Raw genomic sequence first — 26,714 nt, forward strand, 5'->3', positions numbered from 1 at the left:
AATGAAATTAAGACATGGGCCTGGCCCTCAGGCCTACAAATTCAAAACAAGACATACCAGGGAAAGAGAGTGGAGGGAAAAAGTAGGAGAGAGCCCAATCTGATAACGAGAAAACAAAGAAACAAATTATTAGCAACCATTTGCATCCAGCTGGGCCCTGCTGATCTTCCCTTGCTAGTGTTCTTGTTGAGCTGGAGGTGCTGGAACTACCCAGAGCTCTTTTTTGCCCAAAGGACCTTTGCCCAGACAGAGCAACTGACAGCTAACAGTCCCTGCGTCAGCACTGCTCATTATCGCAAGGCCTGTGTTACTGTGGCAACAACTGATGTTTGCATAGTGGCACGACAGAAAACCACTTCCTCCCTCCCTTGCTATATTCAACCTGTGGCTGTAAGGAAACCGAGAGTACTCCCACTAGCGATAATCTTCTCACCAAAGCCTAGAGCAGCCTTTGCCAACCTGCCACCCTCCAGATGTTTTGGACGGCAACTGCCAGCGTTCCTCATCATTGGCCATATTGGCTGGGCCTGATGACGCTGAAGTCCAAAACATCTGGATGGCACCAGGTTGAGGAAGGCCTGGGCTAAAGCACATGCTAGGGCTGTGTACAGCCAGGGAATATTGATCAACCTTCCATTGCATGGTGAAATCAGTAACTCTTGTCCAACTCCAGGACTGTTTCACACGTCACACTCGCTATGTAACTTTAGGCAAGTCACTTTTTCTCAGCCTCAGCCTCCCCATCTGCAATACAAGGGATAATAATATTGACTTAGCTTACAGGGCTATGGCAATGATCACACTAGATTATGTATGTGATGTTGTTGTTAGGGATGTTTATAAAAGGTTAATAGCATCTGTGATGGGGGCCCATTTAGAATGAGACCCTTTCTTTCTGGGCCATTTTCCTGATGAAAATTGCCCTTGCCCCTGAATCTATTTGCCCTGTGGGAAGAAACATATAGATAGCTGTAAATATTTCCTCATCGGACTAAGAACAGTTTCAGGGGGTTATTTTTATTTTATTTTATTATTTATTGTATTTATTTACATTTCTGCCACACCTTTCTACTATAATTAGTGACTGTGTGGCAGCTACCAATAAAATACAAATAAAATAACACAAAGTTATAACTAAAATGTTGAAGATCAAATAAAAATACATCCCAATGAAAACATCAATGAAAAGGGGAGGAGGGGACAGCACACACCAGATTACTTCAGCATCACATCAGTTTAGATGATCATAAGTACATCAGCCAAAAGCCTGCCTAAATAAAAATATATTTGCCTGCTGGCAGAAGGACACTAGAAATGGAGCTAGCCTGGCCTCCCTTGGCAAGGAGTTTCAGAGCCTGGGAGCAGGCACCAAGTAGGCCCTCTCCTATGTCCCTGCCAAATGTGCCTCTGATGGTGGTAGGATGAGAGATGGGCTTCTTCTGGAGATCTTACAGCATGGGCAGGCTCGTATGGGAGGATATTTCCCGTCTCCTAGCAGAGCAGAGCAGAGCAGAGGAAGCTGTTCCAGCTGGTCTAGGGGCTATACAAGAAAGCAAGGTCCCAGAGAGTGAGTGATCAGAGCGAGTGAACAGGGAGAGCAAACAGGAGTTTGGCAGAGGAATTTGGCATGGGAGGTTGGAGGGGGAGCTAACAAGTTTACAAATTTCTTTTTCTTGTAATACATACTTCCACACCAGTGGGACTCTGTGGTTAACCTCCAGTGAATAGAGGACAAAATACAGGCTATCCCAGTCCAATCAGAAAGCTAGAAACATAAGGGGAATAGAGAGCACAGAAGGAAAAGACTCTCCAGTGGTGGTAACCAGCAAGTTCTGTGCAATGTTTGTTTTCTTGCCTGAGATCAACATGGCTTACCCGTGCTACAAGTGCAAGTTGATTACACTGTTGGAAGAAAGAAGAAAAAATAAGAGGACTGGAGTGGCGAGTGGCAACCCTCCAGGGAATAAGAGAAGACAAAGAGGTCTTAGAATGGTTGAACTACAGCTACAAAGCAGAGTACAGAAGCTAGAAGAGCAACAGCAAGCTGAGGCAAATAAGGGAAATGCTGAGGTGAGGAAAAATGAAGTAAAGGATATTCCTTAGAAAAGGGTGACAGGAGTAGAAGAACTAGAACCCATTCTGCACCAGTGGAAGCGGTGGAACTATGGAACAGTTTTCTGGATGAGTCTGGAGGATAGCCTGCAGAGGAAGAATTACAGGGGACCCTACAGGAGAGCGAGCAAGAGACTGAAGGTCAGTCAAGCAGAGACAATGAAACCAAGGCCTACAACAACGAGAAGAGTAGTAGTAGTGGGAGACTCCTTGCTGCGTGGGATCAAAACCCAAGTTTGTCGCCAATGGACTTGCCAGGTATGCTGTCTCCCAGGAGGACAGATTGGAGAATTGACTGAAGGGTTGCCTACACTGATAAAGCCCACTGACAGGTATCCCTTTCTTCTCCATTACTTATGAGCCACCAACGATGGGTGTGTGTGTATGCCACTGGCTGTCCTTCCTGAATGGTGAGTGCTCCACTTTTGCCAACCCCCTTGAATTACAGCTGGAAGTCCTGACTTCACTCCCATCTGGGTGTGTTTCCTTTCAGCTTCAATGTGGTGGTGTGCAGAGGCCAACTGCCAGAATGCTTATCCTTGCTCCGATATTTCTGGCCCTGACTGTATATGTTAAATAGCATGTAGGTTAAGCCTAAAAAACACCATAAGCCAAAGGCCACAGTGTCAAACTGGAGTCTACAGCCGTAGGCTTGTGGTGTGACAGCCCTGCCCTGTGTCATGTCTAGGCTGGATCTGATTTGTGCACTGGAACAACTCTCAGGTGGCCACCCTGACCCATGGAGCAGCCAGGAATTCAAGCGTGGAGCTCTTTCAAATAGGTTGAGAGTTACAGTGTATTCTGATCTTACCTTGCCAATGTTAAAAGAGCTCTACTGGCTGCCGGTACTTCCAGGCCTAATTCAAAGTGCTAGTATTGACTTTTAAAGCCCTAAATGGCTTGGGACCCAGATATCTGAAGGAGCACCTTTACCCAAACCATCCTGCCCACACTCTTAGATGTGTCAGAGGTGAAGCAGATGACAACCAGTGTATTAAACACCATTAATATGTCTTGATGGGTTGAATAAGAAAGACGGAATTGCTGCATACAGTCACCTAGAAGTAATATGAAAAGTGGCAATAGCATGGTGATTTTTATTTCCTTGATTTACAGGTGGAAAAATGACTGCACTGAAACAAAAATTCCTGGCCTCCCCCCATCTCATGCATCATATGCTTTGGTCTTTCTCAAAGGAAAAATAATAAATATTTTAAAACAAGTAAGATTTGTTTGCTTCATTTGTACCCCATCCATCCTCTAGAGCAGGGGGTCGAACCTCAGGCTCGTGGGCCAAATCCTGCCCACCTGAGGTCCCAATCTGGCCCTCTCAGGTTCCCCAGATGACCACACCCCTTCCCTTGACCCCACTCCTTCCTTCCTGATTGCTGACCATGTGGTGTTTTCCTGGCTTTTGCGCATTTCTCCCCATTCTAGAAGGTTGAAATGCCTCTCCTAAGGCTTAGTTTATTGGCAGTGAGAGCTTTAAACTAAAATATGCTGGTATTTTTGACTCCACCCTTTTGCCTTTGGTTCCACTCACCACTGCAATGTGGCCCCTGAGAGCCTCTCTGAAACTGAGTTCGGCTCTCAGAATGAAAGAGGGTTGACTAGAAAGCCCAGAGTTCCCAGGGGACTTCCTATCCCAGGAACAGACCAACTTAGCTTCAGAGGTGGGCCTACATAAGCATCTTCAAACCACACATATAGAAATCCAGATCTCAAAAATTCAGATGTTTCAGTTTGGATACTGGAATTTAGGGTGCAATCCTATGCGATGTGCTCTGGGTACTTGTAAGCCTCCATATCCAACACAGAGCAGGAGCCTCCTCACACCTCCTGCTCTGCGTTTAAGCTAGATGGGTGATTTTGCCCATCTAGCGGAGACGTCAGGGACAGGGAGGGAAGGAGGCTGGGGCGGCCAAAGGGTATCTCATATGGCTGCTGCCCCAGTTTCCTCCTCTCCCCACCACTGGGAACACCCCCTTCTCCCCGCTCCGTTTTCCGAGGGCAGAGAAGTCGCTGGCACGGTTTTCACTGCGCCGGCTACGATGGGGAGCGGAACATGGTTTCCTGCTCCAGCTTGGAGCCTGTCTCTGAGCTTGGATCCAGAAAACTAAAATATTCTGTGTCCCCCAGATGCTATCTAGGATTGCTCCCTCAGTATCTTTTTTTTTTTTTTTAGCATGTTTGAGCTTTAATTTTTCTGTTACTGTTTTCATTTTGATGAGTATCCCCCAATATTTACAATTTGGTGATGACCCTTGAGTTTGTTTTTTGAAATGCAAATATGACTTTTTCCATTCTTAAAGCCTGGTATTCAAATGTACAGGTGAAATAGCATTTCAAATATATTTACAAAAAGAAAAACAACCTTTTTACTAAAACACTTCCTCTTATGGTGCTGCATTTTCTGTAATAAGCTCTGGATATCTGCTGCCTAACGTGGCTTCTTCCCTCTGTCTAATGGTAGGGCTGGCCATGGTTCTTCCATGTGATCATGAAGGGATATAATACCAACGTTGGGCAATCATGACCCTTTAATATCTGTGCAAATGAAGATGGTTATAATACCAAGTGTGTGAACTGGGTCTTTGTTTTGCTTAGCTAGAAAATAAATATGTCTAATTTTCTTATTAGCAGCTAAAGACTTGGGGAAGAAGTAAATTCATGAAATACTAGTTCCTATCGCATACTGTATACTAATCATGTCAGGCCCACATTGTACTACTGTTATTAGAGAAAGCCTACCACCCTTCTCCCAAAAAATAATAATTCAAAAATCCATATATGTATCTATATATTTAATGTCATTGCTATCGTCCTGAGGCTATTTCAGGAAAAATACGTCTCTCGGTCTGAGCTGTTTCACCTCCATTGACTTCGCTGAATGACAATCTGAAGTGCAGGCACTATATGGTTTCAAAGCTGCGGGTTGCTGCCCAAATTTTCAACAAAGAATGCAGTTCTGAACCTGTTCCTGTCGTCAGACACGACTTTCTTCCTCCTCCACAGCTCGGTGAAGGCCAGGGATGAAATTCAAGAGCCTCTTTCGAACGCTGCCCTTCCTGTTTTTCCGTGGGAGTGTCCCAAAAATGTTTGAGTGGCTGCCTCCATCCCATGAGGGGGATCCAGATCCGCCACTAGTCATACTGATGCTTCTGTGCCTTCGCAGTGAAGTCTTCACAACAGCAACTGCAGTGTCCCTTGGGAGGAAGCAGTCATCCTCTGTGCTTGACTGCCGACTAAAAGTCCCATTAGTAGGATCCTCAAAAACACAGGCTTGGTAGAAGCTGTCCTCGCTGTCCACAGTCATGGAGCTCAAACGGCTTAAGCAGCTGCTTTCGCTAGAAAATCGGGGTTTATTTGCCACAGTTGACCCTGACCCAACATTATCTCCAAATAAGTTAGAAGGATCTAGTCCCACAGAATCTAGCGGTGAATCCACTTTCCCTAGAAAAGAGGTAGAAAGTACAAGCATTACATCCTCAGAAACCTCAGTTTGCAACAGGCAGGAATAAGGTGCTGCCCTTGATCTTCCTGAAATATCATTTGAGTATTAGGAGGACATTGTAAGCTCTGGGGCAGGGATGGAAACCAGTGTTTCACTTCTGTGTCCTGCTGGGCACACATGGTACAAATGGGAGAGCCCTAGTGGCTAAAGAGAAGAGAAGTCCCTGGCTCAAATCTTGCGTCTGCCATGACCTCCCCTCCCTAGCTGGCCTTGTCCAAGCCACTCTCTCTCAGCGTCAGCCCCTATCTGTAGTGAGGGGAACAATAATACTGAGCTGGTGTGGTGTGATGGTTAGAGTGTCGGACTAGAATAGGGGAGAATCAGTCTTAAATTCCCTACCCAGCCGTGATGCTCCCTGGGTGACGTTGGGCCCTTCACTGTCTCTCAGTCTAATCTACCTCACTGCAACTCTTTCCGTTTGCAGGTCCCTGTCATGCACATGTCTCCTCTCTCCCCACAAAGTTTCCCTTCCCCTCTCAGATTCAAATTAGAGTTGAGCTTAACTGAACATCTGCATATTTGAAGAGGAAGAGAGAGAGAGAGAGAAACCTAAGCAACTTGCACATAAATCAAAAGTATCGTTCTGCTTCTTGTCCAAGTCCTGGACACTGAATGGAGGGGGTGTTTAATCTGTAGGTCCTGATGTGATGGAAAGATTCATTTTCCAGATCAACCAAAAAAGTTGATACAAGTGGACAGAAAATACATTCACACATTTAAGGCATTTGTATGCCATCTATAAATATTTATCCCAAAGCAGTTGACAATGAAAATTAAAAGCAAAGCAACACTAAAGTATACAATGAAATTTTAAAGTCAATAAAACAAATTACACATTTCAATAAAAATACATTAGAACAGCAGGGTGAATAAAATACAGCTTCCTAAAGGTGGCAAACCCACACCAAAGACAATTGTATATGTACACAAATCATGCAAATGTTTTAATAATGGACAAGAAGCTGGAAGCATATGGTCAGTATTCTTCTATATAGCTTTCCCTAAAGCTTTCATTGGCAGGGGTAAGAAAGGCAAGCCAAAATCGAAACCATGCAACTTCACACATATTGAAGGAGTTCACATCATTCCTGTACAGGAAACTTGGGGCAGCAATATTTTCTTACTTCCTGTAATAGAACGTTCAGACTTACCATTAGCAAGGTGGTGTTCTCGTAAGCATAGAGACTGAAACTCTACCAACTTTTCCTGCAGAGTTTTCTGTAAAAGGCAACCACCAATCATTATAATTCCTAAACCAATCTGGGATATAATACTAGCTTTAAAAGATTGTGGATAGGATCCAATGCTGTCTGTCTGTCAGCAGAATGGAAGCCACTGGTGCAATGAATTCGCCCTCCTGGCAGCCCACTGCGGCTCCCCCAATCTAGTCCAGAGGGTTGATGGACTCTCTGGAGCAGATCTGGGGATGTGCAGGGGGGAGGAGAGCAAGGGGAAGTCCCACTGCATGGACAGAAATCCGCTATCACAACATTGGATTTAACCCTGTATGATTATACACTTAGGGTGTAATACGATGCATGTTTTTCTGTCTAAGCATGCATAGTACTACACCCTTAAGTTGATTGCGGCTGGATCTACACTTACCACCTTTTTTCGCTTCCAATGAGGTTTCACCGCCTGCCTTTCACACTACGCAGTACCTGCCTCGAATTAGAACTAGAATTTCCCACTTCCGTGCTCCCACTTTCAATACCCTAATATCCCAGTATTTCCCCTTAATGTGCTTTGATTTTCCACCTTTGCTACCATATCCGGTCATAGTCCCCTCCCCTGCCTGGCGGTGTTTATATGCACATTTATATGTGCATATAAACACATATATGGCGGTGTTTGTATTTCCCTCCTGTCCAATCACAGCTCTCGACAGCCCCATGTCGTCTTCCGGCTACTGATCGCATAGCTTCCTCAGCAGCCCCCGTTTCCTCAGCAACAAGCAAAGGGCTGGATGTGCGTGCGTGCGCTTGTCTGAACTCGGAAGCTAAGCGGGGTTGGCCCCGGTCAGTAGTTGGATGGGCAACCGCCTGGGAATCAGGCTTCCTGCACTGAGCAGGGGGTTGTTCTATCCCTTCAAATGAGACTAAGTTTTACCCCCTCCTATCCCCAGCTCAGGATGTTTTTTTTTAAATTAAGGCATTATCCTCACAGAATTGGGGCTTCTCCGCCATGTTTTTTTTTCTAATTCAGGCATGATCTTCGAAGCTTCGAAGTTGTGAAGCTAACGCCTTAATTTAAAAAAAAAACATCCTGAGCCGGGGATAGGAGGGGGTAAAACTTAGTCTCATTTGAAGGGATAGAACAACCCCCTGCTCAATGCAGGAAGCCTGATTCCCAGGCGGTTGCCCATCCAAGCACTGACTGGGGCCGACCCCGCTTAGCATCCGAGATCAGACAAGCGCGCGCAGGAAAACAGCAGGAAAACAGCACAGCGCTCGAGTGTGAACCGAGCTCACGCATTCGATGAAGCACTGCAACGGGGAAAATGGGTGAGTGTGAATAATCACGTTTTAATGCGAGAGCGTTTAACCCGATGGGACACCGAATTCATTGCAATGGCGGGAGCAATGTAGAATGGCCCTGCAATTGCAACTAATTTATACCATGAACTTCTCTGGACTGAGGCCAATTGTGTTTCAGGTTTTGTTTTGTTTTTAAATGCAGTTTCATGCTATACTGATAGATACCAACACGTTTCCATAGTAATATTAAAAAAACATGTTCGTTAATACCAAGGCTTTTTCCCCTCCAGAAGAAAGTTATAATGATAATTATAATGATCCAGCCACCATTTAAATCAATGGTAATTTCATCACTGTCTTCAGTGGAACAAGGCTCAGAACCTACAATCAGGAGGTGGTGTTTTATCTTCCTTTCCATGGTGCTTTTCTTTAAATTTGAGGATTTCACTAAAAAGGCACTGTGGTCAGTTAGAGCCCAATTAAAGCGAATGGATGGGGCAGCAGAGATACTGTAAGTGGTGAACATCTTGAGGACTCCAAACATACTACCAAAACCCCCACAAACATATGAGCGGACACTTACAAACACAATCCAAGGCAACACTGCTGCTCATGTAAATTAAGTTTTGCTAGCATAAACAACCTGTAGATTTTCTGGGAACACCCATCATGCCAACAAGCACTATTGGCAGTGTGCTAGAGGTTGTTTACGCTGGCACAACATAATTTATGTTAGCGTTAGCATCACATTGGATACTGCCCAATGGCTGCATTATATCCATGCTGCAGTAAGATAAACCTTTCAGTCCTTTTTTAAAAATTATTACTGTTGATGCCTCCAAAAGGTTGTGTGTGTTTTAAAGTATGACTAAGACAGTGGGGTTCTTTTGACACACCACAAAGAAAAATAATACTTATAAGGCAGCTATTTATGGCTTCATTTATCAGTTAAGATTACTTGGGCATTCAACTTTCCAAATTGACTTGCTGGTCACACTTCTAGGGACCTGAGTTGAAAAAAAAAAACCAAGTAAGGCATTGGAGTCTAAGAGACCTTCTTGTAGAAAAACTGGCAAGCAGCAGCATCCTAGCTTTATATTAATGCAGCAGTTACGATCAGGAGATGTTATACCCTTTGTCACCAACGAGTGTTCCTGGAGAATGTGCATGCTTTCAAATAGGAACATAGAAAGCCGCCTTATACTGAGTCAGGCCGTGGGTCCATCTAGCCCAGTATTGTTGACACTGACTGGCAGCAGCAGCTCTCCGGGAGTTTTCCAGCTCTATCTGGAGATGCCGGGCATCAAACCTGGGACCTTCTGCATACAAACCATGTGCTCTACCACTAAGCTACGGTCCTGTGTACAAATAGGGACACAATTAAAACCTAAAGTAGGTGGCCTTCCCTGTGGCATTGGTCACACGAACATATGAATATATATCCCAGATTGCAGCCAATGTATTATACTAGCAAACTCGACACCTTCTAAAGCCTTCCTTCGGAGACAGAGAGAAAGCACGTCGGGCAGTTTATGCAAGCTTGGATAACTGACAGGACTGGAATCCACGCTGCATTCTTTCTAGTTGCCAAGCTTCCTAATAATCAACTGCTGTGTTCTCATTAATCACAGCACTGAAAGGTCCAGCTCTCCAGGGCAGCTCATTCCTAGCTCTTTCTAGGCTGGACGGCAGGGGTCCTTTGCCTGCTTAGCTACTTTAATCAAAGCGCTTGCGGCCATCCTAGGCATCAGAGTCATTTGGAGGTCAGGCTCAGGTGGTGAGGTGGTGGCTCCACATTGCATAAGTGGTTTAGCCAGGCATGTAGCCTTGCCACACTCCCCTCTTGGCTTCTGCTGCTCTGAAGAGTTTATACCAGGGGAGAAGAACACAGCAGAGTGAACAACAGCAACAACAGGGGCAGAAAGGACCTTTCCCTCAAATTCTGTGTTGGATATTGGCAGCATTGTTGCGTTGATGATTTATGGGGCATTTCAGCAGCAACTAAGGGCGCAATCCTATGCATGTTTAGATAGAGAAAAGGCCTACAACTCCCAGCATGCCCCAGCCAGCTTGCTGGCTGGGGAATGCTGGGAGTTGTAGGCCTTTTTTTCTGTCTAAACATGCATAGGATTGTGCCCTAATGGTTCTAACTAAGATGAAGGCCCCATTGTGCTGGGATTGCGTAACCCTGTTCCTGCCAGAATTTCACACAGTTCTCATCCAGGGAAACAAGTCAGACACTAAGTAAAGGGAAATAACACCCCAAGGAGGTGAAATAAGATCATACCAGAAGTCAATATCCAGATTAGGAATAATGATCTGCAATCTCTGATCTAATATTTGATATTTTTTAAAGGACTGCTATTTATTTATGTCAGGATACCGCGTATGGCCTCTCCTGACCAGCTGCCCTCTGGTTGTTTGGGATAACAACTCTCAGCATTTCTAACCATGTGGGTAGAGGCTAATGAGAGGTGAAGTCCAAAAATTTGGAAGGCACCAGGTTGAGGAAGGCTGCCATACAGTAATTCTGTTCAAATCCAGTGCACTGAAACTCTGGGCTTTGGCCGGTTTGAACTTCACTTGAAAGATCTGAATCCCCTAAAACGGGGATTTCTGCTTCTGTTTTAAATGCAGGATCACAACGACTCCCTTTTTGACGTGCTTCCTTTCCCCCTCCTTCTCCCCGTATCTGGGTTTTCCATTCTCTTTCATTGACCTCGCTCCTTTTCTTGCCACTTTAACTCTTTTCACCGAGGGAACTCAAGCGGAACACGAGGGGGGAAATTTGATAGCTCATTATCTGTGATCTATTTAAAAACAGAGCAAAGGGCATTTAGTGCAGGAGACGCCTTGAATAATCACAGTGTCCTGTAAAGAGCCTGCAAATGTCCGTGAAGGAGCAATCTCAATCGCAGGATAAAAGCTCCATGTGAAGAAAGCCAAAATCTTAACATGCATAAGCCAAAATTATGCAGTCAGTTGTCAGACTTTTATTTGGGAACTGACTGTGCAGGGTTTTTGGCATAGGTTCCATTCAGACTGACCATCCCTGCATGGATGGATAAGGATGGTGGAGGCAGAGCCAGCGCACTGTTTCCACATATAGGGCTGGATCGGACCATATTGCTTGAACGAGCCTGTGTGGATTCCATGGAACCACCCTGCGAATGTGGAGCTTAGTATAGGATACAGAATTTGGCTTTCATCGTGACTTAAACTAAATTTCTAATCATTTTGAGCTTAACATTACGTGAGCAAAATCTAAGGAAGGTCTGGGTCAGACCCCACAACAGGGCAAGACAGGTCTTCTGGTGATATGGCCCTACATAGCTCCAGATTGGAACTCCTGGGACCACCATTTTCCATCTCTCTTACCTCTACCAGTGAGGTGATGGTTAAACCATAAACCACCACCTCAACTCTTTGACCTTCACCCCTCTGTTCCCTTTCCCACGTTCTCCGTATCACTCATTGACTTTACAAAACATGACAAGTAACAGTACCATTCTGAAAGATATCAGCTAGATTACTTTGGCTGTGTGTGTATTAATAAAAAAGAAATCTAGTGAAGCAAGTCAAGAGTCGTGGTGTACCTTTAGGAGTCCTGCTGTTGAAATGTCATGTTATCATTGCTTAGACACACTAGCTACCCTTTTCCAGACCTTCTCCGCATGTATACTAAACACGTGGAGAAGGGAACAGGACTATTCCTGCTGGGTCCAGCTAATAACATCTGTGCATATGCTGGCCCTGTCCTGATCAGGAATGTTGGGAATTGTAGTCTAAACATCTGAAGGGCACCAGGATGGGGAAGGCTGCTCTACAGTGAATTAGATTAGAAGCTATGATGTTTAAAAAACACACACACAAACCCTGCGAACTGTTACTGGTCACAAGGTGCTGACTCCTTCCTCTCCTCTCCCCTACCCATATTCAGTCATTTACTGGCTTAAGCTGCAGACACAAAGAGCCAAAGGAAAGCCAAAAGGATGTTATTCTTCTTGGTCTACTGCCTCCACTAAGTCATTCCAGCAAGCTGAAAATTTGGCTTTTCATTTAACACCTTGAAGGGAAGAAAAGAAGGATATAAGCTAACAGATATCTCTTCAGAGGATTTATCCACAAACTCTACACCAGCCTTGTAAATAAACCCATTCATTCACCTCCACAGAATACCTGGTTGCCTATGGTGACCAGGTGAGTTATTAAATACAAGGTGGCGCTATCGTACAAAACTGATACTTCACATTCTATATGGAAATAGTACCTTCAAAAATCGCAGCTTGGTTTCCAGTTCCATTCTTTTCACAATCAAGGCTTCATTCACAATAACTAACCTGTAAACAGAAAAACAACAGTGAGGCATTCCAATCAAGTAAATAAAAACAAGTGAGAAATTCAGAACAGGGCCTTTATATTTGTGCTTTGCCTGCTAAAAAAAGCACTGTTGTGTCTTTCTCACTTGTTTTTCTTTTTGTGACCTGTAAACAGCAAATATATTTATTAATATGAGGATGACATGTTTATACTGCTTTTCATAAAATTTCATAATACTAATATAAACATAATATAAAAATGTAAGAAATGACCATGCAGGATCAGGTCAAGCCTACATCTAGTCTAGCGTCCCCTCTCCCTAAGCATGTGCCCATGGAAAGCTCACGAGAAGAGAACAAAGGAGATGCCCATCCCCAGTCCCTTGGCCCATTATATAGTAAACATCTGGTTTTACTGTGAACATTTACAGAAATCATTTAAATATTTGATTTTTGAGACAGATAGGCACACAGACAGGATTGCCACTGAGCTGACAAGCTAAAGCAGCTTTCCCCAACCTAGTGTGCTGCAGACGTTTTGGACTTCAACTCCCATCAGTCCCAGCCTGCACAGCCAATGACCTGGAATGCTGGGAATTGTAGCTGTAAAAATGAGGAGGGCACCAGGTTGCTGGAGGCTGAGCTAAAGAAACTTCTGGCAGCTCAAGTGGATGAAGGATAAAACTGGTACTTTGCTTCAGCACTGACACCCCTCTGACCAAAGAAAATAAGTGGTAATGGTTAATAACACGAAGCAATACCAAATGCATTGGTGGATAAATGCCACTGAACAGTGTCCTCTAGAGTGGTCATGGCAAAGAGATATTTCTGGGCTGTGGTTGGAAAGAGTAGAAATAGGAGAGAGGCTGTTTCTCTGGGTCACAGTTCCTATCCCCCTCTGGGTTGAGCCCCATTGATATGTTCCATGAGAGCCATGGGGTAATAGAAAATCTAATTGATAGTCAAGCTGTGTGTCATTTTTCAGGAAATATCTAAACGCTAAATGGCAAATTGAGTACTCTCCAATGTTCTAAAAATAGATTCTGCTGCGGATGGTTCTCTTTATGAGCCCTGTTCTCCATCAGAATTGGGCTCCTGCAGCCCACCTGACAGACAGGCTGGTGCAGCCCAATTGTGCTGGGAAACAGGACACATGGGGATGACTCTCCTTGTGCACCCACCCACCTGTGTGGTAGGTGCAACAACAGCACAAGGCGAATTGGGGGGACAGGGCACCCATGCCAGGCCATGGGTGGCCCATAGGCCTCTCAGCCCATATCTTGTACATCTCTTGAGGTGTATCTCATTGATCCATCACTGGAGACTGTGTGCTCCCGTGGCCATTTCTCAGCCTTTGTACAGCAGTGTCTTACCTCTTATTAGCAGCAGCATTTCACTCTAGACAAAATAACTTCATTTCTTCCTCAGCATGTGAAAAATCAATGCAACAACAGCAGCAAGAACAAACCACTACCGCCACCAGAAACAAACAAACAAATCCTTTTCTCTTCTTTGAGCTTGCAGCCTGAATACACAGGCATAAAAGGCTTCTTCATTACCTCAGAAGATTCCCTGATGATTTGATCAAATCCACCATTTCCTTGCGACAGAGTCTCTCCGTGCTCATTCCATTGATACTGGTCAGAATATAACCTGTGACCATTGCAAAATGGGAGTAATTAGACCTTGGACATTCATCACTGTCTTGGTATCGTCAAAAAGCAGTAAAGTGAGCTGGAGGAAGGGCTAGGATGGGGAAAGACTAGTTACCGCTTTGGAGTCCAGAAAGAAAGGCAGGGCTTTCTTCTTTTACTTTGCAGACATAAGTGCAAGTTTCCAAGAAGTTATTACTTTGACGCTGAAATGGAAGAACCTGTAAATATCAGAAACATAGTGTTGTTAGTAGCAGCCTTGCAGCCTGAGGCCCAAATGCACAGATCTCCACAACGGTGGCTATGTGTCCTACTCTACATTGGACAGTCCTCCATTTGAAGAGTGGTCAGAGGACAATCCTCTGTTTAAAGGTGTCCTCTATTTGTTTCTCAAAAAGAATAATAAGAAGGCAGAGCGCGGGCCTTGAAGTTGCCCATGAACAGTCAGCGAGGTTAGAGAAAACTGGAGAACATCCAAAATTACCCAATGTGAAGGAGGGGCTAAGTGTCAAGATGTAAAAACTAGAGTTTTATTCTTCAAAGTACCCCAGTGAGTTTAGGCCCTGTATCCTTTATTTCTGGGCCTCTTTCAATGGTTAAAATTAAAATATAGCCTGCAGAGATCTCTGAAAAAATATCTCCAAGAATAAATCCTGTGGCTACTTTGAAGAATAAAGCTGTGCTTCAGCACAGTTTTTACATCTTGAGACTTAAGGTGCAGTCCTATGTATGCTTAGACAGAGAAGAGGCCTACAACTCCCAGCATGCCCCAGCCAACTGGTCAGATTGAGCAGGCAGGCACACAGGTCACCTGGTCAGTCTTCTACACTATGGTGAGATGTATTGTATTTCTATTTAAATTATATTAATTATTTCTAAATTTCCATCTATACATCTAAATTCGCATATGCAGATTTTATGCAAATCCATGTCCTCTTGCATTTCCTCTGTTTTGGCAAAATGCAAGTGGCCACCCTAATCTCCACATGTGGCAGCGGGCCTGCGGGCCTGCTTTATGTACCCACCAAACGGTATTTCCACCCACTCACCCAGCGCTAAACCAAACAGTTCCCCTTTCTATAATAATAAAAAAGGTAACGGGAAAATAACAGGAACAAACACGATCCCCACCCAGCAACAAGGCTGTCCTTCTCCATTATATTTGTAAGGTTACCACAAGCTGCTCAAGCATGATTATGAGGAGGCTGCTCCTATTCCTCCACAGAAGTAGTAATAATTCATTCACAGCTCGTGTGTGTTCCCCAGCTGTTAGACAGGCTGAAAGAGGCAAGGAAAAGGGCAGGGCAAGGCACAAAGAGACCCCAGATTCACACCTCAAGGGCCCTTTTCACTCTCCTATCTTGCAGTCAGTGCTGAAAAACAGCACTAATTGCCTGGCCGCTCACAGGAAGACTGACTCTTATTCCTCCAAGATTGGTACTCAGAAATGTGTGGCAAAGTAGTTATGAAATGCAGACTCAGCATTAGTGGCATGGAGAAAATCCATGTGTGTGTGAGCGAGAGGGGGCGAGGGAGGGAGAGGGAGAGAGAAGGGGCATGCATGGATGAATTAGATAAGGATTGCAGCACTGGGGAAGGATATTTAACATTCCTCTCCTGCTCCATTTCCTCAAATTTCTCCTTTTCCATTTCGCCCCGCACACACCCAAAAGAAACTACTCTTTGCTGTTTCATATGCCTCATGGTCAGATGGGATCACGGCCACAGAGTCCCTCTGTACACAAAGTTAAAGCCTCACCTGAATTTCAAATCCAAATGTTTCATTATCTTCTTTCAGGATTTTAAGTGACTTTCTGCATTAAATTTTTTAAAAAGTTAATAATAATCCTTTGTACAGGTAGAACTTCTTTAAAACTTTATATAGGATAAATGTGCTATTCATCACACGTGCCAGTAGTACTTAACAAGTGTGCTGAGTATTCTTCATTCTGAGATTTCGCCCTCCCACTACACCTTGCCAGAGAAGACTTGGGCCGGATTGTTTACAGAACAAATCCACATGATCAAACGGACAAAGGGAGAATGTGAATTGAATGGTTTGCAATAGCCTGCACAAATCCATTCAGTCCACATATTCAGCTTCCCAATTTGGTTGTGTGAACTAGACCACTCAGTAAACCATAAACGTAGAGTGATGGGGCAGTTCCTCAGTGCTCTGACATAGGATTAAATCTAACATCACACTAGAGGATGTCTGCTAATGCAATGAGACTTTCTCTACCTTTCTCCTGCAGCCCGCTGCATCACCCCAAAATCTTCTCTTGGGGGTTCCGTAGCCCTCCAGAACAAATTTCTGGGGCACATAGGGGGCTGCGGGGACAGGGGGAATTGCCCTTCTCCCAGTTCCATTGATGGAAGCAGTTCTGTCAGCAGAATGACACCATTGGATCCAACCCATTGACCTATTTTGCATGTCACAGTGGCAATTCCTGGTTTGTTTAACCCAGGAATTGTAGGGGCGACCAAAGCATGAGAGCTGTGCACTTGTCAGTTCCACTTGTAATTAACAACCCAGGAATGCCCTGTTCCTCAGTTGTTCCATGATGTGTGAACCTGGAAACTCTAGGTTGTTTACGGGTTAAACAACACAGAGTTAACACAACAACAAATCATGGATAATTGTTGGGTTAACTCTGGGTTTTATAACCCATAAAGAACTCAGAGCTCTGGGTTTGTACATCATGAAACAACTCAGAAACAGGACATTCTTGGGTTGTTAATTAAAAGTAGAAACAACAAGCATGCAGCTTGCGTGCTCAGCTCATCCCTGTGATTCCTGGGTTAAACAACCCAGGAATTGCCACTGTGACATGTAAACCAATTCAATGTGTCTACCAATAGGTAGGACAGGGAAATTGATCAAATGCCCACTATGACAATGAGCTGGCACACGTTACATTTCAAGAGGGTTTTTCCCTAAACAGAAGCTCCATTCCCAATATTATTTCTCTAACTCCATCCCGTTGCAATTTGGCATGTATTGCATTAGCTACTGGGTTCAGGGATGGGTTGCCCTTATGAATGGCTCAATGCTTCTACTACTCTCCATCCCACAGATTTCATTGCATTTATCTATTTCACACTTACATCATCATTCAATAGGTATGGTGTATACAATTATTGCATTACTAATAGTATAATTGCTAGTACTAAAGGAGAGAAAGTGATGTCTTTATTACCTTTGTGGGCCAGAAGAGTCACCCAAGGAACTCGTTCTACATAAAGCAAGCTAGAAACAGATGTCAAAAGAAGACAGTGAGTTCCATTAGAAATCTAATATCTAATTCTATAAAACAAAATTCATTAATGAGCTGGATGAAAGCTTTACATATAGAGCAATAGAGATGCTAATAAGAACAGCAGAATTTCCTTGCTGGATCCTATAAGGTCTTTATAGTCCAGCATCCTTTTAACAGGGCCACCCAGATGCCTCTGGAAGATAAAAGCAGGACACCACAGAGAAGACAGCCATCCCTTCTCGATTGTCTCCAGCTTAGGAGCAGAAGAACATTCAAAGAGCCCTGCTGGATCAGATCACGGGCCTGTCTCATCCAGCATTCTGTTTCCCAGGCCACCCAGATAGCCCTGGGAAGCCCACAAACAGGACATGAGGGCAATAGCCCTCTCCCGTTCTTGCAGCCCAGCATCTGGTACTCAGAGGCATACTCCCTTGGGTAGCTATTATGACTGCCTAGTCACCACTGACAGACAAATCTATGGAGGATGCAACTGTCTATCAGACACTTTTTGGTAGTGAGAAGTATACTTCTCTGAAACATGGAGAAATGTATTCTTCATGGCCCCCAACCCTCCGACCCACTGGAATGAAGACACAGGCAACATGAATGGGAGTACGAGCCACAAATTTGTTCTCAACATTGAATCTGCAACCAGGCAATCAACAAATTCCGGTGAAGTGTGGGCACCATCTCTGCAGGGGGACCTTAGCTGTCAAACTTAGCCTCCCTGTGGGCGAATCCACCCTGGCTTAAAGCGCCAGTATGCCGTGTAGGTGATCCGTGCTTTTCCTTGCCTGCCGGCCATTTTGGCGAACTGAGGGGTCCATGGTTGGTCCCACCCATCGCTGCTAGTTGGCAGTCGATGAATGAGATCCGCCATGGTCCAAGGGCAGCTCCCAGACAACCACACTCACAAGGCAGCTGGCAATGAGAGGAGGTTGAGTCACCCTCTCCTCCGCCTCCAGGTGGCTCAGGGTGCCCACCAGGGTCACATCCCACCTCATTTGGTGCCCACACCAGTTGCCAGTTGTGACCAGAATCAAGCCAATTAGACAAATCAATCCACCCCGATCCAATTCAGTGTGGGGTAGGCAAAAAAGATGTGCCCCTTGGCCAATCAAGGCACACCAAAACATTCCTACCCAGCCCCCCAAATAGGCAGCTAGCTAATTTTACACTGACTTGAGGGAGGGTGGGTGGGTAGCCACTCAGAGCAAGAGACCATGCATGTGGGCAGGTCCATCTTATAAGGTGGCCACCCAAGCCTGCCCAGCATGCAACCCACACTTATGTAGGAGAAGCACCATGTGTCCCCTTTCCTGCCTGAAGAGGCAGGAAGGACAAATCCGCCCCAGCTTAAGCTGGTGGAGTGGCATTGTACTAGCTAATCGCTTTTGATTAACTGATCCTCTATTAATTTGTCTAAAGCTTCCTTAAAATATATCTAAACTAGTGTCCATCACGCATCCTGTGGCAGTTAATTTCATGTTCTGTAATGAAAGCACTTCCTTCTGTCTGCTACAGAAGCTTTTGTCAAATACATTTAAATGGTTTCTAATATCTAATACATTGCTAATACTTACAATACGTATGACGAACAATTATGTGTATGTATGCCTTTCTCATCTTCTAAGAATCTATATTGGCTGTTGCTGGAGAACAATGCCATACCAAAGGTTTACTACATGCAAGTTCTAAGTGACTATATCCTTTCCACCCTCTTATATGGTAGTCTTTCCCTACCTCTTGGACAAAATACTCATGGTACCATGTTCAAGGATATCTATAAACTGTGCAACTGAATGGAGTGGAGAACATCTCTTTCCAACCATTTGTAGGAGAGTTAGTGGGGAGCTGGATAGATGAACTTGGTAATTCTATAATCCACTTGGCATCACTGCTGTAAATCCTGCTATCTCAGGAGAATTTACCCTTGACTAACCTAAGTCCTACTGATTTAAATGGGTCTAATCTAAGCATGACTTAGACCCAACCCTCTGGACACAACAGTATGTAAATAACTGCTCCATGATATCTGCAGACAACCAGTTCACCACATGCTTATATGCACATTACCCATTGGTCAATGCCAATAGTTGCCAATATCCAACCAATATTTAAAACCTTATCTCTAAATGCCCAGGAAAACATAATAAGATGTAGGAACCCTGCTAATAAGTACCCCCAGTAACCCAACACTGTAGAACTCTTGCTAATCCCCAGCCCAATCCTTGCTCCTCACCCAGCCAAACAAAACCTACTTCTCAGAGCGAGAGAACCAATCTCTATCCTGCTACCCATTTCTGATCCTTTGTCTTTCATCCTTTCTAAATGAGCTTGTCTACACAGAGCTATTAATCACTGTATCTACTTTCAGTTTCGTCACAAAATTGGGATCCAAGTGCTACACAAAGAGCTTTTCCTTTCTTGTTTTTTCACTATATAATCTCTAGGTGGCATTGTGCTATAGCAGAATATAGCAGTTACACAAGTAGGAAAATACCTTTTACTTAGCTTTCAGAAATAATACCCCATTTTCCCCACTCTAAAAAACCCTGGGAAAGTACTCTTAAAATTAGAAGCGAAGCTGGAGGATCATGACATCGTCTAAAGAATCCGTAAAAAACCACAAACACACAGTAAATGACTTGTGTAGAAATGCTCACCAACATTTTTTTTCTCTCCTAGCAGACGCTTCCCATTTCTACCAAGGGAAGTCATCTCATTGCTTCCCGTAACATTGCTGCCCATATTAGACAATTAATTAAGCTTCAATGAGCTTCTGCCACGCATTAAAAACGTGGTTGTTCAGGCAGGCATTTGGGGTGGGCTAGGGTATTTTTAGAAATACGATGTTTTAATGTGGAATTTTATTGTTTTAAACTGTTGTATTATTGTACATCGCCCAGAGTGGCCGGGTGACCAGCCAGATGGGCAATTAAGAAATTTAATAAATAAATATAAATTATCAGATATAATTTATATAAACATTTATTGCCAAAATTAAAGCAGTAAATAAAAAGGGAGGAAGGTCAATTTATGCGACTTACAATACAAATAAATAGTCCCTGTTCTGAAAAATGACAAAATGAAGGGGAGATGGGTTCAGCCATTTTTATCTTCCCCCTTTCCCCCCACCCTCCTCCCCACCCCACATGTCTGTCTGAAGACTCGGTTAATGTTTTGCTGGTTTTTACTATCATTGCAAAAAGGCATCTCTCCGAGACACCAAAAACTCAGTCATCGCCATAGCCTGAAGTTAAATAAATCACACCTGAGGAAACAAATCTCAGCCCCCTAAACTGGAAAGCAAGAACTTCCCTTGATTTCAAACCTTCTCAGAGTGTTCGTAAATGGAGAGCAGTCCCAAGTATGGCACAACTAGACAATTATCAAGCAGCAGCAGTGCAAATTGTCAGAGGTGGCTTCAAATGCGAATTGATCTTGGGCACAGAGCCCATGACTATGGCTGCTTTAAAAGATCTCACCAGAGCACAAGCAGACACCAGTACAGACCGTGCCTGGCCCACCCTCATGCTGACTGTGTTAGGATCAGCTAGGGTTTTGCCATCTCTTTACCGATCCTGCTCTTGTGCCCAGGACCAGCCTGATACGATTCTGCTGCCTGTGGCAGAATAGCAAATGGCAACCCACACAACAATGTGCAGAGTACCTCAGGTTGGCCAAGTTGTTTGGGCGCGTGAGGCAGAAAATCCCACAAGTGCCTCCCCTTTGGCAGTAAATTATTATTATTATTATTATTATTATTATTATTATTGAATAAATTAAAAAGTAACAATTTTGCAGTCCTGTCATGACACACAAATTCAGCTGCTTGAGGTGACTGCTTTTCTCTGCCTAATGGTAGAGCTGGCCCTATGCCAGGCTATGCCCTTAAAAAGGTGCCCTTACCAGAAGCCCTGACACACAGAAATTTAACAGATGCAGTTTTCCCAGACATGGAGATGAATGGTGGGGACAGCTTCACCTGCTAAATTCCTGTGGATGGGGCAGCAGTTAACAGGCATAAGAACTAAGATGGAATTCCTCAAATAAACATCAGGTGGAATCTGACCTATTATCTATCTTCCCCAGCAAACCCACCCTCCACATCAATTACTTCTTGTTGGCCTAAACCTTGAAAATAAATGGAATATGAACACAAAGTGCTGCAACCAAAATGTGAAACATGGGTTCACAAGTAAAGTTCTGAAAAGTTCTGAAGTGAAAACGTACCTGTTTGCAGTCACTACACAACGTTCCCATTGAATTTGTCAATGCGTGGCTCCTTTTGTTGTCCAGTGGTGGGCTACTGATTGGTTCCAAGAAGGGGGTGTAAGCTGAGCTTACACGGTAGCCCACACAGTTGGCATTACGGTTCTGCTGAATGAGCCTCTTTAAGGACATCTTGAATTCAGCTCGAAGTCATTCACAGGCTGGCATTGCTTAAACAGCTTTGCATGACTGAGGAAGCAAACTAAAAACATAACCTCCACTGTGTGCAAAATTATACACACACACAAAGAGGAGGGGGGAAGCCCATGTGACTTGTGGTTTAGGTGTAGGTTACATAAATCTCTTCTCACAGATCACTCAGTGTTACTCAATATCTCTTTTTAAGCTTACAAGAGTTGGGCCTTGCAATTAAAGCAATCTGCTTATTCCTCCCCTGCGTGCCCCCACTCCTTTGAGACAAACAGAAGTAACTCGGATCATGCAATTCTTATACCCCTTGGTAGTAGTTTGTAACTAAAACAACATCTGGCTTAAAATGTCCCTGAATTTGATGAGTTTGTTGCTTTTACAGGGTTTAGCTTTTTTTTTTAACCACCATTTTCCACATAAGGGAAGATTTTTAGAAAAAATGTTTAGATTCAAAATCATTGGTTAAATGTAAAGCAGTGAGTCTTCAAGCAAGAGAGAGGCCTTCCTAGAGAGGTATGGCTAGTTCTAGAAAGGCTTAAGCCAGGGCTGGGAATGAAAACGTGGCGGATACCGCCTATTGTGGTATCCACAACTGGGGGACAAAATGTGTAGGAAGTACCCATAAGTGCCATCTTTCTCTGGGGATTTCTGAGGACTTCCAGACGCATATCCCATGATGCAAACATGTAGATGTAAATTACCTTATGGGTCATCACCCACCTTCCTATTTAGTGATGTTGCTGAATTTTGCATTTCTTATTTCAGAAATACAAATTTCAGTGGTTCATAACACTTGCCTCAAACACAAGGCAAGCATTACAGCCCTAAAAGATGAAGTTCTCTTAAACCCTCCTGCCCTTTCATACTTGTGCAACCATATTCCACACCATGTACATAGTTACAGTAATTGCAGTAGATAATTTTCACAGTGGCAAAATATTTCTGCCTCAGACCTGAGAAAATATGAACAGAACCTTGCAGAAAGACATCTGGATTTCCCACAAGTGCTGTATAATACAAGGTTTATTGCATGAAAAAAACATAATTTGGGGAAGGGTCCCTGAAATTTTGAGAAATTGGGGTTGGCAAAATCCTCTCAAACAAAGCTTCCACTTAGTCTAATTTTTGAGCTCTTCTAGATCATCTTTAACCAACAGGCGGTACTTTTTATTTCCTGTTCCCCACTCTTTGGTTTCCTGTACCTACCTTTGCAAGAAAAAGACATGCTTTTCTTGCTATCTTGTTTCCTGTAAACTGTATGTCTGGCCCTGAGCGTGAGTGTGGTCAGGTACCTTTCAGAATGCACCTCTTCAGTAGCACGCATGCATATTCTTTAAGCCGTTCTTTGGGGTCTATGAATTAACATTTGCACAGATACTTGAGGATTTCCAGCTAATGTCAACTCATGTTTAACAGGTTATTACTATTACAACATTTATTCGCAATAAAAACGTCAGGAGTGACTTCCCCCTTATATCAGTTCTACCATGTCATTAACTCTGATCTAGTATCAAGAGCCTGATAACTTTACAGAGACAACTGAGAAGGTCCTGGGTGCAGGTGGGGTGTATATTTGCCATATTTCCCTGTTTCTAACAGGATCCTGTTCTCAATGGAACTGGTGAAAGTGACTGGGTCCAATCATACGCAATTTTGGTCTGGTCAATGTCACTCAAAATAAAGAAAAATAAAATAAAGAAAATGTTCTTGAAAGTGCTGTGTGAGTGCGCGTGTATAGTGCATAATGTTAAATTGTGTGTGTGTGTGTGTGTGTAGTTACACACACACACACACACACACCTAACTTGAAACGGTGGTCCATTGCTAGTGGGGATCAAAACAATGTTAAACATTGTTTTAAGCTTTAAAACTGTTCCATGCATTGGAGGGACAGGGGGGAAGGAATATGCAACTTGTTAGTGATCACACTGCTGGAAGCTACTGATCCCTCTCTACACACACACACACACACACACACACCACCCCCTGGAGCTGAAAGTTGTATGATAGAGCATTGATGGCCATAGTGCCCGTACATATTACCTGTTCTCTGACATCTCTGGTCAAACAGATCTTGAAGGCTAGAGACTACAATGGGACCAAAGAAATGAATGTGTACACCAGTGGTTTGGTATAATATTAGAATTACAGAGCAGCAAAGCCCCCAATCTTGGGTCATTACAGACACACCGGGAAAGCCTAGCCTCATGGGAGATCTTTGTGTCTGCTCAGCAGCATCACACACATTGGCTTTTTCTTGCCAGTGGAAGAGACCTCTTCAAGCACAGGCCTAACCTTCCAGGATGCTCAAGTTCCCTCATCCCCACCCTGCTCTCCATCCATTTCTCTCTCTTTTGTTCCATTTCCTGTCGTCCTGCCTTGATTGCATTCTCTTTTAATTTCCTTTCATCCTGCTATGTTATTTATAGCTCAGGCTAAAGACATGTCGAGCAGACTGGCAAACCAATCCTTGTAGCAATCAGTCCCACTGCCAGCCTTCACAAAGCAAAGATGGATGGATGGATGGATGGATGGATGGATGGATGGATGGAACTGGCTGAAAGCTACCTGCCCATCTGCAGTCGGTCTGAGCAGTTGCAAACGAAATGGTGGAAAATGGACTAGACTGTAGGTTTGACCTCCACCCCAAAGCTGTCCCACCATATCTGAGGATTAGCTCTTAACTTATTCAAAGACAGGAGAAAAACAAATTCAGTTTAAAAATATTAGGAATTAATTGGGCACTTTCTCGCAACTGCTGTCATTGATGAAGGCAAGTTGAACTTCTCTCTATAACCCCCTATTACTAGCTTCATGTAATCAAAGTTAGAGGAGAAACACAGCAGTTTTTGTAGGATAAAAGTGAACCATCTCTTGTCATTGCTTGCTTTTCTGCTGAACACAAACTAGACAGTTCCCCCCAGGGAGAGCATCATCTCTTCACTTGCTTAAGTGAGATGACTAATGTACTGGCTCCAATGACTCAAACCTTCTTCCCGTTTTTTGTTTTGTATTGTTTGGTTGTTGTGTTGCTGAAAACAATCGATGTGCATTTCTGTTCCTTAAATATTATACGGGCTTTAAAAAAAAATCTTTTGAGAAAGCAGGAGAAAACTATGCTTAAGATCCACCACCAGCATAGAACTCTGCTTAGGAAATCAGAAACGTCTGTAGGTAATAATTCTGTATTAACCAGACTAAGTAAAAAGTATATATAGTTAGCCAAGCATTACCTGCAACTGGGGTGAGAAGAAGTTGCATAGTGGGCTCTTCCCACACAGCCTAGATCTGTAGTATAACTGGACAGTGGTGCACTGCAGCTAGGGCAAAGGCCCCTGGGCCCTGGAGATCAGCCCCCCCCCCCGCCCAAGTGACCATTCAGAAAGCGGCGGGTAATGAGGGCAGCAGAGCAGTAGAACCAAACTCCATTCTATCCCAGTAGTCATGATGGTGCTATGGTTTAAGTGAGTTTAAAATGCAAAACTGCACATGCTCAGAGTTGTGTATGTGTGTTTTTAAATCAGGGTTTGCAAACAATTTTGTTGTTATTGTTCTTACGTATGAGGAATGTAGAAGCAGTTGTAATGCATGGGATGTGTTAAGGGTGAAGGGGAATCTTATTTGTGGGCTTCACAAATGAAATAATACATGTGGCCATCTAAAGGAGGCCCTCAGAAGACTGTTAAGTCCAAGGTCTAAACTTACCTAGTTGCACTGCTTTTACTGGAACAGTTCTCAGACCATTCAGAAAATGTCATAAAGGCCCACAGAAGTACAGTGTCTTTGAACACAGAAGATCCATTTAGCTGTCATGACACATAGCCATTGATAGACCTGTCATACATTAATCTCACTAATATTTAAAAAAACGAGACAAAACATGGGGGTGGGGGAAGGAGAATCCATGGTGGAGAACCACCACTTCCTATCCTCTGATGGGTTTCTTGTGGTCAGGGTGTGAAGTAGGGAGAGCCCTTTTTCCCCAGCTGTTTCCTGTTTGTTTTTTTATCCCCCACCCATTGACATCAATGGGAAGATTACCTACACAACACTCAAGGCTGTTGTAGTAGTTGGGCCATTTGGGGAGGATGTTGGAGGAACTAGAGGGGCTAGGATCCTGTAGATCCTTGGCTGCCCCCGACATGCCCCAGACACACCCTGCTTGGGGCCCCATCACTAGTGGGGAATAATTGATTGGACAGCCACAGTGGCAAAATGTTCTGTGGACATCCTTGCAGGACATCTGTGGGCAGACATCACTCTTCACAGGTGATGGAGGCCCTGCGGCCACGTTCCTTTGAGCTTAGAATTACCCCCCTTCAGATGCTGCCCACCATCACATCTTGCAGTAGTGAATCACATATGTTGATTATGTATACTTCCTTTTGCCTCTGCTGAAGCTAATGCCAATCAGCTTTACCAGGTGACCTCAATTTCTAGTGTTATTTATTTGTAAAAAATGTAATGGCCTTTCTGCTAAAAAAAAAAAAAAAAAGAAAGAAAGAAAGAAAGGAAAAGGGAAAAAAAGCACTCAAGGAGATCTTAATGTACCAATAATAAAACAGTAAAAATGGCAGAAAGGAACAGCACAGATTTCATGCCGTTTAAAAATCACAAAAAGAATATTTTGGTCTTTATTATGCATCTGAACTCTAATAGCAAGATGGTCTAGTAGATCTGCTAGTAAAGTTGCTTCCAAAACTGTAGAGCCAAAACAGAACACACACTGAGAAAGAGGAAATAATTGCAGTATTGACTCCTTCCACATAATTCATATTTTTTAAAAGATCTCTTCCATGCCCTTTCATCTTTCCCTGTAGGTAAGACAAGTGGGATCTGTAACTTATGTTGCAATATGGAGTGCTCCAGTCTAGTGTTCCAGCCAGCCATATTGGATTTTCATGAAGCTTTTAACCTACACCTTTACTGAAGCTTCTGCTTCCAGATTCTTTTTG

The 26,714-nt window shown here is 43.7% G+C and overlaps 1 protein-coding gene across 1 annotated transcript; it reads right to left on the minus strand.

The window, feature by feature from the left end:
- Positions 1–4,262: 4,262 nt before the first annotated feature.
- On the minus strand, positions 4,263–22,074 carry CYTIP (cytohesin 1 interacting protein). Its single transcript, XM_084811108.1, has 8 exons — positions 21,571–22,074; positions 17,275–17,324; positions 15,834–15,888; positions 14,193–14,295; positions 13,982–14,075; positions 12,374–12,443; positions 6,778–6,844; positions 4,263–5,565 (listed from the first exon to the last, which is right to left on the minus strand). The coding sequence occupies exons 1-8, from the start codon at positions 21,739–21,741 to the stop codon at positions 5,099–5,101; spliced, it is 1,077 nt and encodes a 358-aa protein (XP_084667234.1). The 5' UTR covers positions 21,742–22,074; the 3' UTR covers positions 4,263–5,098.
- Between the last annotated feature and the right edge of the window lie 4,640 nt (positions 22,075–26,714).

The sequence above is a fragment of the Heloderma suspectum genome, chromosome 1, assembly GCF_057233095.1.
Source record: "Heloderma suspectum isolate Gila_16-S chromosome 1, 16-S_ref, whole genome shotgun sequence".
NCBI lineage: Eukaryota > Metazoa > Chordata > Lepidosauria > Squamata > Helodermatidae > Heloderma > Heloderma suspectum.